We start from the raw sequence: 13204 nt of genomic DNA on the forward strand, positions 1-13204 counted from the left end.
AGTTTAACGTTTAAAATCATGTTGAAACTCACACCCAAGTAGTGAGGCTCAGCCAGATGGATGAGGTTCCAAAACCTCACTCCACAGGGGAAGGGGCCAGGCTAGAAAAGGTGACCCTGAGGGCTCGCAGAGGACACGCCCGAGTGGAGGTGGGAGAGACAGATGCTCTGCCCGGGTCCCTGCTGGCACACTGCACTTGGCTTTGCCCTTCCAACACTGTTAGTGGGTTCACCTCTTGGCCTCAGTGCTTCCTCACCTTCCAGATGCATTCATGACATTTATGAATGTTCCCCCTGGCAGCTCGGCCCCAAATGAAGTAGCAAGGAGCAGTCCCTGCTTCCTGGATGTACCCAGAGCAAGGCTGAGGATTTAACTGAAAGAGTAAGGATTAATATAAACATGAGCAAGATGGTGGATGGATGGATGGATGGATGGATAGTTAAGATAGATAGATAGATAGATAGATAGATAGATAGATAGATAGATAGATAGATAATTAGACAGGCAGATATAAATAAATGATAGCCAGGTAGTAGAAGACAGATGAAAGATGGAAGGATGGAAGGAAAAGAGAGGGAGAGGGAGAAGGGGGGGTATGCGGGCTAAGTAGTTGATATTAGTTGTTTAGGGAGAAGAAGGGCCCCTTCCCTGCCCAGCGCCGTCTGCCCTGAACCCTGAGCGGAGCCCTGGCCCAGCCAGAGGCCCCCAGTGTGTAGCTGGCTCTCAGGCCAGGGGTTTCTCATTGCTTAGTGAACAGCTATAATTGCACGAGAAGTTTAAGTTTCAAAGTTTCAATCACAGAAGTGATTTTCCAGATGGGAAACTGTAAGGCAGTTTCCAAATGGTGACATGACTGAGTGTTTGGCATTTTTGTGCAGGTGACTGGTCAGAATGAGAGGGAGGCTGGAGTCAGGGGAGGTCTGGCTGGAGGGGCCAGGGGCTTTTGGAGACGGGCGGGCTGGGCGAGCTCTGACTTAGTGAGACGCCTCTTCCGTTTCTTACAAGTAAACGGGCGCCAGCGCTTGACTTGGCCTGGAAAGAGCTAGTGTTCCTCCCTCTTCTCAGCATCCAGACGCCGCCGTAGGTTCGAATATTCCTCCCATTTACTGCCGAGGCCTGAGGCTGGGAGCAGTCAGACTTTTGTGGCAGATGTCGGAACAGGATCTTCCAGAGCACAAGCCAGCTGTTAGTTTCTCATTACTGTTTCTTAAAATTGCTCCCACCGAGGCCACTCCTGGCTTTCCATGCTTTACAAGGTAATGAGGCTCGCCTGGGGACGTCACCCGTGGGCCCTGTGACCCTCAGCCCCAACCCGCAGGCTCTGAGCTCAGCAGTGGCCCCGCATCTTTGGAGACTCCATGAAGCCCTCTGCCAAGCATCAGTGGCTTTGGTACAAACCCACCCCGTGCACCCTGTGGTACCACGTGCATCCGTGCTGCAGCGATATAGCGTCATAAGTAACAGTCCTCCTGTGCTTACTGGGTGCCACGTCCAAAGAGGGCTTTCCAAGTGCAAATTCTGGAGCTTGTAGGAGACACGTACTTTCCCTGCCCGCACCCTGCAGCTGGAGAAACCGGGGCCTAGGACAAGTTCTGTCACCACACAAAGTCACCAGCTGGTCTGGGATTTGGACCTGGACATGATGGCCCAGCACCTACAGTCCTAACCCCCATGCCCAAACCCATCACTCTGACCCTGGGACACTGCCTCCCCCCATCAAGTGCTGTCCTTGTCCCCAAGCCTGATGGACCCGCTGCCCCGGGCTCCTCCCTCCCAGCACCCCGTCTGTGCTGCTGGCATGGTCCCCCCTGCACCTGACTCTGTCCCCTGGCTGAAGGGCTCCTCTTCCAACTGGTCTTCCTTCTGGGCCCCGACCAGACAAAGCCGACGCCCAGCTCTTCCTGGAAGCAGACGCCTGGGTTCCTGCAGGTCTCCACTATGGGCAGGAGGATGGATGGGGGACAAGGGGCAGACACACGTCCCTCCCTGTGCTCAGGAAGCTAACATGTCTGTGGAAGGAAGGCACTGCCCTGGGGGGTTATCCTGAGACTGGGCGCCCCCCACAGAGGGTCAGAGAGTCGGGGGGCCGGTGTGTTGCAGGGACGATGACCAAGGACCACCACACCCCTCCTGTCCTCAAAGAGGACGAACAGCTCTCTTGCCCTCTCCGGCCATTCATGCAGCCCTGACAACAGCACAGAATCAGAAATCTCTTTCCCACAGACCAGCCAGAGTGATGGGACTTTAGCCTAAGACATTCTTCTGTTGAATCACAGCTTCCACGTCCCCCAGAACAAACCTGTATGCGTTTGCCGGGGCAGCTGTCACAAAGTCCCACAGACTGAGTGGTTTCCACACCACATGCTGATTGTCCCCCAGTCCCGGAGGCTGGAAGTCCAAGGTCAAGGTGCCGGCAAGGGCTGCTTCCTTCTGAGGCTCCGAGGGAGAGTGGGTCCCCGGCCTCTCTCCTGGCTTCTGGGGATTTGCTGGCATCTGTGGCATCCTTATCTTCATTTGCTTCATCCTGATCTCGGCCTGCATCCTGGCGTGGCCTCCTCCCTGTGCGCCTGTCTGTGTCCCATTTCCCCCTCTTTATCGCCAGTCACATTGGATGGGGTCCATCCCGCTCCAGTAAGACCTCATCTTAACTAGTTACACCTGCCTCAGCCCTATTTCCAAATCATGTCACATTCTGAGGATCTAGGGGTTAGGATCTCAGCATATGAACTCGGGGGACACTGCCGCGACTCTGCATGTGTGAGCTTAGGGACTGTGGGCCGTCCGCTCCTGCACTAAGACAGCACAGTGCTTGTGGGTGCTTGGTGGGTGGCCCTGACTTCTCTGGGCCGGGGACAGGAGCACACATGGAGACCACAGCTCGCTGTCCCCCCCGCCCCACTCTGCCCAATGGAGGCCTTGTATGTGTGTGTAGACCACCTGGGCTGCCTGTCCACACTCCATCCACACCCTGTGGACAGCTACTCCCTGCCTCACCTCAGCCTCGGGTGCCCAGAGCTGCAGGAAGGCCCCAGGCCCACCCTAGGGGGCGAGTGCGGGAACAGGTCTATGCAGGCTCTGGATGAGGGCTGGACATTCTGGAGTGCCAGGCGCCCAGCACAGGGTGGTGGGAGGGTGTGGAAGCAGGTGGCATGTCACTTGTTTCCGTGGCTTCCTGGCCTGCGGGGAGAGGTGTGATGGGAGGGGGCCGAGGGGGACTGTCTAAAGTGCCAGGGGCCACTCCGGGCTGAGGCAGTGCTGTGCAGACACTGGCTGAATGTGGATGGTCCCCCTCCCGACTCAGCCACGCCCACTGAGGCTGGGATACCAGGGGTACCAAGGGCCGGGGTACCAGGCCCTTGGGTCACAGAACCCCAAGCGAGACTCAGCCATAGCCAGTTTCTGGCCGTCACGGCCCAGAATGGGGAGCCGAGGGCTGCTGATCCCATTGGCTTGTCTTTGTGCCCCAAACCCCCTGCCAGAACCCCACAGGGCCCTGACTCTATATCTTTAGAAGATTCTCCAGATCTAAGACTGAACGCTGTCTTGGTGAGGCCCTGGGGACAGGGCCCCGGGGGCCGAGGTGGTGCAGCTGACTGGGGAGGGCACAGCAGAGAAGCTTCACCGAGTAGCAGTGACTGAGCCGTTCTAAAGGGTGACCGTGAACCAAATTCTAGGAACAGGGGTCTGGTTTTACACACAGGACCTGAGGCCCAGTTCTCACCACAGGGATTCCAGCTGTTTCCTCACTCCCTTGGTCCCTGCCTGGGCTCCCAGCCCAGGGTCTCCGTCTCGGCCCTTCCAGACTGTCAGAGGACTGGGGTCCAGGGCGACCACACTGTGCATGGCTGCCCCGGTGTGCCCAGCACTGGCTAGTGTCCCCTGACGCCCTGTGGCCTTGACTTTGGCCTGACTACCTGCGGTCTTCTTGCTGGAAGGGGCCTTGGCCCGCTGGGGGAGGCTGGGGACCGCTTGCTGGGAGCACTTAGGAAGTCATAACTAATCTGCGTCCCGGACTGGAGAGGAAGACGGCGCCCCTCTGTTGGTACCACTTTCAGATAACAATCAAAGATGAAGGAACAGTGCTAGGAGAAGGAAACAAGGAGGGTACTTTATATAGACTCTCAGCCCAGGTTCTAAGGAGGTTTTCCCTGGAAACGCTCATAATTTGATAATGAAGTAATTAGCAAAGTAAGGTAAACTACACAGTAATGACCCTGAGTAGTATTAATACATTTCACTTGGTTTCCTACTTGTTCCATTTGCAAAATTAATTTTTTAAAAAAAAAGAGTGACAAAAAAAGCAATGAAATTCCTGGAGGGGGTCACCCCATCTTGCATAGAACACAGACCATTCCTGTCTGACACACAGATGGGTCTTTGTCCCTTTGTTACTGGGATTAGCGGAGAAGTTCCCCCACCAAGTATGGGTGGCCTCTCCAGCATCAAAATCACTGTCTCTCGGATCAGTGCGGAGTATTTTGGACAGCAGTCGGCGTCACACTATAAATCACAAACAGATGTTTGGCCTGGCCAAATGCTGAATAAACTAACAAACCACCATCCCTGTTCTTAATTCTGGTTCATCAGGATCCCTCTCTTCTGCTTTCCTCCTCTGTAAGAGCATCAGCAGAGATGGTCCAGATGTGCCCCAGCCCCGAGGGAGGCCCATGCTGGGGGCTGACCAGTGCCACTGCTCCGTGAGCAGCATTGCTGAGGGGGGGACCCCGATTTCTCAGCAGACAGGCAAGGGGGAGCCAGGTGGGAACACCAGTGCCCTCTGGAAATGGGCAACGCCTCCCCCGTGGACCATGGTGAGCACACTGCACTCAGGTTAACGTGAGGTGGAAGGGTCCTTTCAGCCAGCCAGCCAGCTGCCGTGGGAGGAGCAGGGCTGAGGGGACCCACGGTGTGCAATTAACATCTGTTCCCTGAGGCGTTCTCTCAAAAGATGCCTCGCTCTAGGGCTCTCCTAGAGACACAAGTAAATATTTCAGGATCACAGGATGCACAGTTAATAATTCGGGCACTTGAGGGTAAAATAACCTCCCAGGTGATTCTGATATGCAAAGATTGAAAACTGCTCTAGAGAAAAGATGGCGTATATGCCACAAACAGTATTTGTGATTAAAGACTGACAACAACACAAATGTCCATCAATAGGAGAAAAGACAAATGTATGTGGTATATCCTGGTAAAAATGAAGGAAACTGACATGTATCTATATATTTATCAGGAAGAAAACATAAAAACATTGAATGAAAAGTCAAGCTGGAGAATGCAGTAGGAGAGCATTCCTCTAAAATTCAGAAAACATATAAATATGCTGTATCCTGTTCACGGGTACGGTTATGTTACAGTGAAAATGTGAAAGTGTGGACTAGAAACAGACACAGCAATTTCATCATAGCGGTTGCACTGGGGGAGAATTCGGGACTGGAACTCTGGAGAGGACCCTGAGGTGTCTTTAATCATATTCATGTTGTTTTGGCTCTTTGACAAAAACTAAAATACCTGAAACAAATTTAAAAAACTAAAATAAATGATGTGGGCACTTGGGGTGAGGTGAAACATGAGAAGATGCGTTGCACAGTCCTTGGGGGTCCCCACCCCTCAGCGCCCTCTGTTTTTACTGATTGGATGTAATTGTAGGAGACGCGCCCATAAGGCAGCTGGGAGGATCGTGATGTCACTAGCTGCCCCTTTAAAAATAATATTTTAAAATTAGACCCAGTGATGACTGAGGCTTAAGCTGAGCAGTTCAGTGTCCTGGCAGGTCGCACTCTTACCTGCTCAGAATCTAAAGCTGCCGAGGAAGGTCGGGCACAAGACGGGCACTCAGCCTTCCCTCCTCCAGTGTCACAGCCAGGACCAAACCCCTGGGGTGCAAGGACCTAGTCCCTTGTGTCAAAAGCGGCCTTGTCTCAGGGGATGGGGGGGGTGGAGCTCAGTGGTAAAGTGCACACTTAGTATGCACAAGGTCCCGGGTTCGATCCCCAGTCCCTCCATTAAAAAAAAAAAAAAATGACCTTGTCTCGACAAGCAAGAGCTGGGCCAGGAGGGACCCCGAGTGGGGAGGGACCACAGGCCAAAGGGAGCTGGGAGCCGCTCCAGTCCTTGGGGGCCCCAAGAGAGGTGGGAACCTGGGCCTTGCAAGCCTGGGTGGGGCCGGTGAGGGCTTCCTCTTAAAGACCTTGATCTTCAGGGAAAATTTCTAGAAAACAAAGGCCACAGCACGTGGCTCGATCCTTTTCTTCCCTTTCTGAGGGCAGCTAAGAATGACACAGACCTGCATGTTTTCCCTTTATCGCTGCTTACCAGAGGGGCCTGGGGCCCAGTCCTGCAGCAAGGACAAGACGGGACTTGATGAGGCCACGCGATGGGTTTGCCAGGGACAGGGGCTTCCGGGGATGCAGGACTTCAGTGCTGAACCAGGACAGGCCTGGGCAAACCGGACGGGTCCATCCCCATGGCCATGCCCCCCCACACCGATGCCCCCGCCCTGCCCTGGGTCAGCCCTTCAGTTCCCAGGCCTCAGGGGAGCCCCGCCCTGGGGTCCCAGCCCCCCATCCAGGCCCAGAAGGCCCGAGGGCCAACCTGAGTCCCTCGGGGCCTGTGGAGCAGGCCGCCTACCCATCTCACTGCTCACTGATGTTGGTGACCGCCTGCTGTGGCCACCCGGTCCCTCTGCTTTCTTCTAAAGGCAGGAGGAAAGGCAGGAGTCGGTCTGTCCAGGCCTCCGGGGCCTTGAGCCAAACGCCACCTGTCCTGCGCTCGTCCGGCCCCCTGGTGGAGGGCCACCCGGCCTTCCTGCAGACATCCACGTCGGTCCACGAGCTGGCCCAGAGGCTCTCGGGCAGCCGGCTGTCCCTGCACACCTCGGCCGCGTCCCTGCACTCGCAGCCCCCGCCTGTCACCGCCACTGGCCACCTGAGCGTCCGGGAGCGGGCCGAGGCCCTCATCCGGTCCAGCCTGGGCTCGTCCACCAGCTCCACCCTGAGCTTCCTCTTCGGCAAGAGGAGCTTCTCAAGCGTTCTGGTCATTTCCGGACTGTCCGCCGCAGAGGGTGGCAACACCAGTGACACCCAGTCATCCAGCAGCGTCAACATCACCATGGGCCCTTCGGCCAGGGCCGCCGGCCAGTCTGCACGGGTAAGGGGCTCGGCGGGCGGGCTCCTGGGCTCCTGACCCTGGCCCACTGGCCCGCAGGCTCCCATCGCCTTCCCCACAGGGTCCCCAGAGTAACACATTGATCACCACATCCCCAAATCTGGGAGACAACTGTGTTTCCTCAGGGGCCTGTCACCCAGATAGGGCGATGCTTTCCTTCATCCAAGTACACAGGTTTTTACAAGTAATTTGCAATAGTTTTCATTTGCAGTACAAGTACTTAATAGTAAGAACATATAAGTATACACGCCGATAGATAAAGTATTTTCTTTTGAGCAAAATCATTTTTATAGATAATCTGTAATAGCTAACGGGTATCAAAGTAATGCCACAGTGTCCCAGTGTGTTTTGTTACCCAAATTTATTCCACGCAGAATAATGACATTCCTAGAAGAAAGAAAACTATAAAGGGTTTGAAAATTGAAGATAAGAAATTTTTTTAACAATTCCAATTATACTGGAAAAACAGATGAATTAGAAGCACATATGTTGTTAGTGGGTCACACTGCGTGAAGTGTGAATGAGGGTGTGAATTTGGGCCCCGCAGGAAACACACCCGATCCACGGTGAGGGCAGGTGATTAGACCAGAGGCGGTCTGGCCCTGCTCTGAGGCAGACAGGAGACATAGCACATGACGATGCCTGGGCAGGCGCTGTCAGCTGGTGCCTGATGACAGCGTTCCCCGCTTTGCCCTGACCTGGGATGTGGGGGAGTGTCCCCACTGGTCCCTGCAGCTGGAGACTTATTTCCTTCTCTTTCACATTCCCCCGGCCCGAGGGAAAGGACACACATCAGCATGGTGGTTAGATTATCATTCACTCGCACCCACCAGATTTCACTGTAAAGCTGCCAGGATGGCCTTCAGCTTCAGGTGTTTAAACGGTAGGCAGAGTTTTGACGATTCACCCGAAGAGACAGTTGCTCAGACAGAGCTCCAGGTTAGCTGGCGTTGGATGAACACTGGAGCTTCACAAGTAAGGAAGCTGGTGAACACGTGGCAGTCCTCTGCTGTACTGGGGAGGGAGGGGAACAGAGGACAGTGAGGCGGAAAGCAGGGCCAGCCTGGGGATTTCCCTGCTTCTTTTCTAAGTTCACACGCTCTCCTGCCAGCGGGGAAGCAGGGAGCCAGGCCTGCTGGGCCTTCGGTTCCGTGAGGAGGTATCTGGAGGTGGATGAGGGGCACAAGCCATACAGGCGAGGTCCCTACCCCCCCAACGCCCAGACCCCCAGGGGAAGCGGGAGTGGTGCACTCGGCCACCCGGAGACCGAGGCCGGCATGAGCTGCCCTCAGAGCAGCCACGGGGCTGCGGCGTGCTGAGCCGCTTTCAGGGCGGGGCTGGTGAGCATCCCGGAGCCCCCGCTACTTCAGGACTTTGACAATGTTCAGTTAAACGGAAACGGACAGCCTTCCCTTTTCCCCCTTCCTCAATAAGTGCACACGCTATCACACCTGTCAGACACCCACCAGTCTGGTTTCAATCTGTGGCTGTAGTCTTGGGATTCTGGCAAATTCTCTTTCCCTCTCTCCAACAAGGATGGCTGGGTCCTTGGGACTAAACGTAGCCAGATAAAACGCCTCTGTATTACTGTGCAGGGTCAAACCGGCAGAACTTAGCATCTATGCAGGGCAAAGTGTAGAGGAAGTGACATTGCCCCAAACCCAGGGAATCTGGGCTCACTTATGACCTTTTACCCAAGATCAGCACTTTCCAGATTACCTGGGCCCAGCTCCCTGTGTGCAGAGGCAGCCCCCTCACTAAGTCAGATACGTGGTTTGGGCTGCGTGCCCCTTCCTTGAAGGCCCCTCTTTAGTCCTCTGTGGCTGGACCCGACTCCAGACTCCGACCCCAGTTTCCTGCAACACTGTGGGTTGGTACCTACGGCCCTGGGGGTGGTAGGTGGGAGAGGCGGCAAGTTTGCTAACTTATCACTCGCTGTTTCTCTTTGGAAGCACTTCTCTGAGCCTTGTGACCCCACTGAGGCCACCACTGAGCAGGAGCCACTTCGAGACCGCCCTCTGGCTGGGGCCAGGGCGGAGAACCTCGGGATGATCTGCAGAAGAGCGAGCCAGGAGGACATGGGCCTGGACGACACCGCCTCGCAGCAGAGCGCTTCAGACGAGCAGTAGCGGAGCCGCGGGGTGGGGGAGGGGCCGCGTGGTCGGGGAGGGATGGAATTTCCAGTTTTCTTTTTCTAAAAAGAACGGATGATGCGACCCTGGAGCTGTCCTGCAGAATCTGAGAGCTGTGCAGAAAACAAACTTTCTCTTGGGTTCTCGAAAAACATCTCACCTGACGCAAACAGGTCTTGACATCAGGCCTCCTTGCTGCCAAGCACGGCCCTGGGCGCTCGCGGCCCCAGAGCGGGGTACGCGGGAGGCACAGAACACTTTCTAGTACTGGAAAATTCAAACAAAAGCCATGTAACATCTTAAGACATCTCAAGTAGAGCACATAAATAAGTCTTTCCCGCCCTGGGGAACTTAGACCGCTGCATGCTGAACAACTGGCATTTTAGGCGTTACGGTGACCGAGCCCACACAGCACGTATCACGCCATCAGCTGGTCAAATGCGCCGATGTTCAATCTACGTTTAGAGAAAAATCTCACTTCTTTATAATATTCATGCAGATGTTAAGCTTCACTGCAAGGAACGTGATGGAGCATGCAGTCACGTCCAAAGCATCCTATGGAAGAAGCCAACCGTCCCCAGCAACGTGAGCGCAGAAGTCTAGTCCGCGCGGGGCGTGGAGAGCCACCTCGGAATGATGTGCTTACTGCAGCCAGAGCGCCTTCCTCCCGGAAGCCAGGCCCTGGCTCGCCGGGGCTCCTGTGTGCTTCCCAGGAACGTAGGCTTGTTTCCAAGCCAGGCAATCCTTACTGTGTCACAGGACACTTGCACACACCCTTGTTTTTGGAATTAAAATGTTTTTAGTTATTGCTGTGTCCAGTTGTTTGACTTCTGCTGAAACTTGTCATTTCTTTAAAAAAAAAATCTACCCTTTACTATAAGAATGGTATTTGGGCAAATTCTAAATTCTAAGACTTTTCTCATCTTAAGATTCCCATTGGGTAGAGCAGAAACCTGGCCTCTCACTGACGTGAGGGAGGAGGAAGGGTTCCCAGAACAGAGTCCATAGAAAACACCATCACTGACCTGATGAACCATCCTTTTTGGAAACATAATAGTTAGAGATGCTCAATTTGGAAACAATCATACACATTTCTTAAGGGTATCTAGGATCTGGAAGTGTCGGCAGGAGGGTATTGCAGAGAATTCCTTACCCCTTGGAAGTAGACAGCAATTTTTTCTTTCTGTAACATAAGAATTAGCAATTAATAACCGTATGTGGGCTCTGTAATCAGAGAAATGGTGCATCATTCTCAAATCAGCAATCCCTGGAGATGCACACTTGGTGATTTCTGCTTGAGATGCAGGTGTTTGTCGAAAGAGAACCTGCTAGAACCTCACCACAGTTCTCTACGTTGGTCTGACCAAATCTGGCTGGAGGTTCCTGAAATTCTCTTGGGTGACTTGGCAGCCAAGCCTGCAGGACGGAATGACAGCCCTGAGCTGTATGACCTCCCAGAGAGGGGGTCTACTCGAATTAAGTGAGAAAATGACCCAGGCCCAGCAACATTCAGCCCTTGGGCCTCCAGAAGTAAGAAACACAGTCACTGTTTCCAGCCATGCAAATGAGGTGGCCAACGCATCCTGGGTTCCCCTACATCTCGTTCCAAGGAGGCAGTAGCAGAAGAAAAGGTGCAGTTTATCGACAGGTCAGACTCAGACGGGGATGCCACTCTCTGTGTTGGCCACGGCAATAGAGAAGGAGCCGCCCCGAGTGTCCCTGCTGAGTGTGCACACACGTAGACCCACGGGTCCCCGCTCCCGCGGAGAGCACTGCCAGACCCCCTCCGGGACTGCTCCTGGCTGTCAACAGCGCAACACGTGGTTTTCATAAGCGTTGTAAACAACTTCTATACTTACAACTCATGAGCTTAATAATCTGATCCGCAGCCAGTGAGCTGTTTGTCAGAGTACTCCTTGGAAAATACTGTATTATTAGTCCCCATCTAAAGGGGATGTTCCTAAGGCGAGGTTTCTTGCCGGAGTCCTTCAAATGTTTTGCACGAATACAGCTAAAGAATTATTTATTTTCTACATTCGGGCACCAAACAAAATTGCTTCTCCTCTAATAATAATCTAAAAACTGCAGGGCTTGACTTTCTATCATCACGTGGCTAACCTGGCATTACTGGTTCTAAATTTTGTGCTGTGTGTTCAAACCACCTGTCTGGCAAGTTGTTTTCTAAAACTGCCGAATTCTGGCCCATAAAATGGGCAATGCAAAGCCTGTTCACTTCGCCCTCCCCTGCTGGCTCCACCTTTCTGCTTTGTCCCAGGTCATCGTGCTTTGGGGACACAAGCATCTGCCCTCAACATACACACACACACACACTTGAGATCTTCTCAGACACAACCTTCTATGAACACAGAGACAGACAGGAAGAGAAAGGGGGCAAGGCTCACCCCTTTTTCTGGGCTACCATTGCCCCCTTGCTTTGCACTCAGCAAACTTGCAACTTTCCAGGGTCCTCTTCCTGCAGCCACGATCTTCAGAGAGATCACATTCTGTGCATTTCAAAGACCTCACAGGGCAGAAGGGGTGACAGAGCTCCCCAGGGTCTCTTTTTCAAGGGCACTAGTCCCCTTCATGACGGCCCCACCGTCCTGAGCTAATCACCCCAAAGGCCCCACCTATGACACCACCACATTGGGGGTGAGACTTCCATGTGAATTTGCAGGGGACGCATTGAGACCATATATTATTGTTCATTACATTTCATTTCTGAAGGCACAGGGGAAGCATGTGACATCGTCACACATGCTCACTGATCAGTCTATTTGACAAAGTAACACAATAGTCACCCAAGCATCTCGCCGCTGCCGACCCTCAAATGCTCTCTGATTTATTGCAGCTACCCCTTCTCGCAGCTAAACGTCGGCCCTGAGATCTGGGAGCACGTGAAGCCAGGGAGCCCAGGCAGTGGGGGACCGCGGAGCGAGCCACGCAGACTCTGGCTCACAGCCTGTAACTGGCGGCACGGGCTCGTTTCTTTACCAGGGGAGGAACGGGTGGCAGGGGCCATCCTGTACGTACAGTGGGTCCCTCTGACGATATCCTGCCACCCTCACCCTCCACCAGCACGTCTGGCTTCAGCTCTAAGCACCCCTTTCCTTCTAATTAAGACGGTGTCAGACTACTCAACAGTCAGGACTGAAGCTCTGAGCTCAAAGGACAAACAGCAGAAGGAAAACGGCCTTTTACGCCTGGACGGACGCGAGCCCTTGTAAACAGTCCCCTCGGGGGGGCCGCCGAGGCCCCCTCCTGATGGGGGGCCCGTGCCGGCGGGAGACGACTAGCGGGCAGGCCTGGGCACGGGCGGCACGGAGACCACATCTCCCCGGCCTGCATCCCTCTTCCTCAGCTCCCTGAGGGCTGCTCGGGGCTCACTCAGGGCTGTGGGAGTCGGAGGAGAGTGGGTTTACAGCAGGGGTCAGGTTCCCAGGCCTTCGTGAGAAGCCTCGACCCGCTTCAGAGGCCGCGGGCATCCCACCACATGAGGCTCGCACACTCTCCTGCAGGCAGTGCCATCCTGTCCCGCTGAGTCACACCTGCCTGTCAGAGGTCACTAGGCCGGCCTCCCGGACAGCTCGGCCAGGCAGGGACGGCGGGATGGGGACGCCCCCTTCCTCTCCCTGGACAGGCACCCTCTGTGAGGAGTGAGTCCCAGCCTGGAAGATCCTGCTCAGCTGTGATCCCTCAAAGGCCTGGCCAGCGCACCCCAGGCCTCCAGGAGCGCCCCCAACCCCCGGGGGGGCAGCTGTTCTCCTTTGTGAGTTTCAGCAGTCTTTCCCACGGTGCCCTGCCCGACCGAACCTTCTCTCTGCACCCCAATCCCCGACCCCGGGCGCTCTCCAGGGTGTCCAGGCTGATGGTGGGTTCCTTCCAGGCTGGGGTGGCGCCTTCCT

The 13204-nt window shown here is 54.7% G+C and overlaps 1 protein-coding gene across 1 annotated transcript in view; it reads left to right on the forward strand.

Annotated features, from left to right (window-relative positions):
• Window positions 1–10105, forward strand: part of LOC102536615 (pecanex 2) — a 236173-nt gene extending 226068 nt beyond the window's left edge. The window contains exons 32-33 of the mRNA XM_072972392.1: window positions 6701–7149; window positions 9120–10105. Coding sequence (XP_072828493.1) covers window positions 6701–7149; window positions 9120–9296 — 626 coding nt within the window. The 3' untranslated portion in view covers window positions 9297–10105. The remainder of the gene's footprint in view (window positions 1–6700; window positions 7150–9119) is intronic.
• The last annotated feature ends 3099 nt before the right edge of the window (window positions 10106–13204 follow it).

Source organism: Vicugna pacos, chromosome 11 (genome assembly GCF_048564905.1).
Source record: "Vicugna pacos chromosome 11, VicPac4, whole genome shotgun sequence".
NCBI classification, from domain to species: Eukaryota; Metazoa; Chordata; class Mammalia; order Artiodactyla; family Camelidae; genus Vicugna; species Vicugna pacos.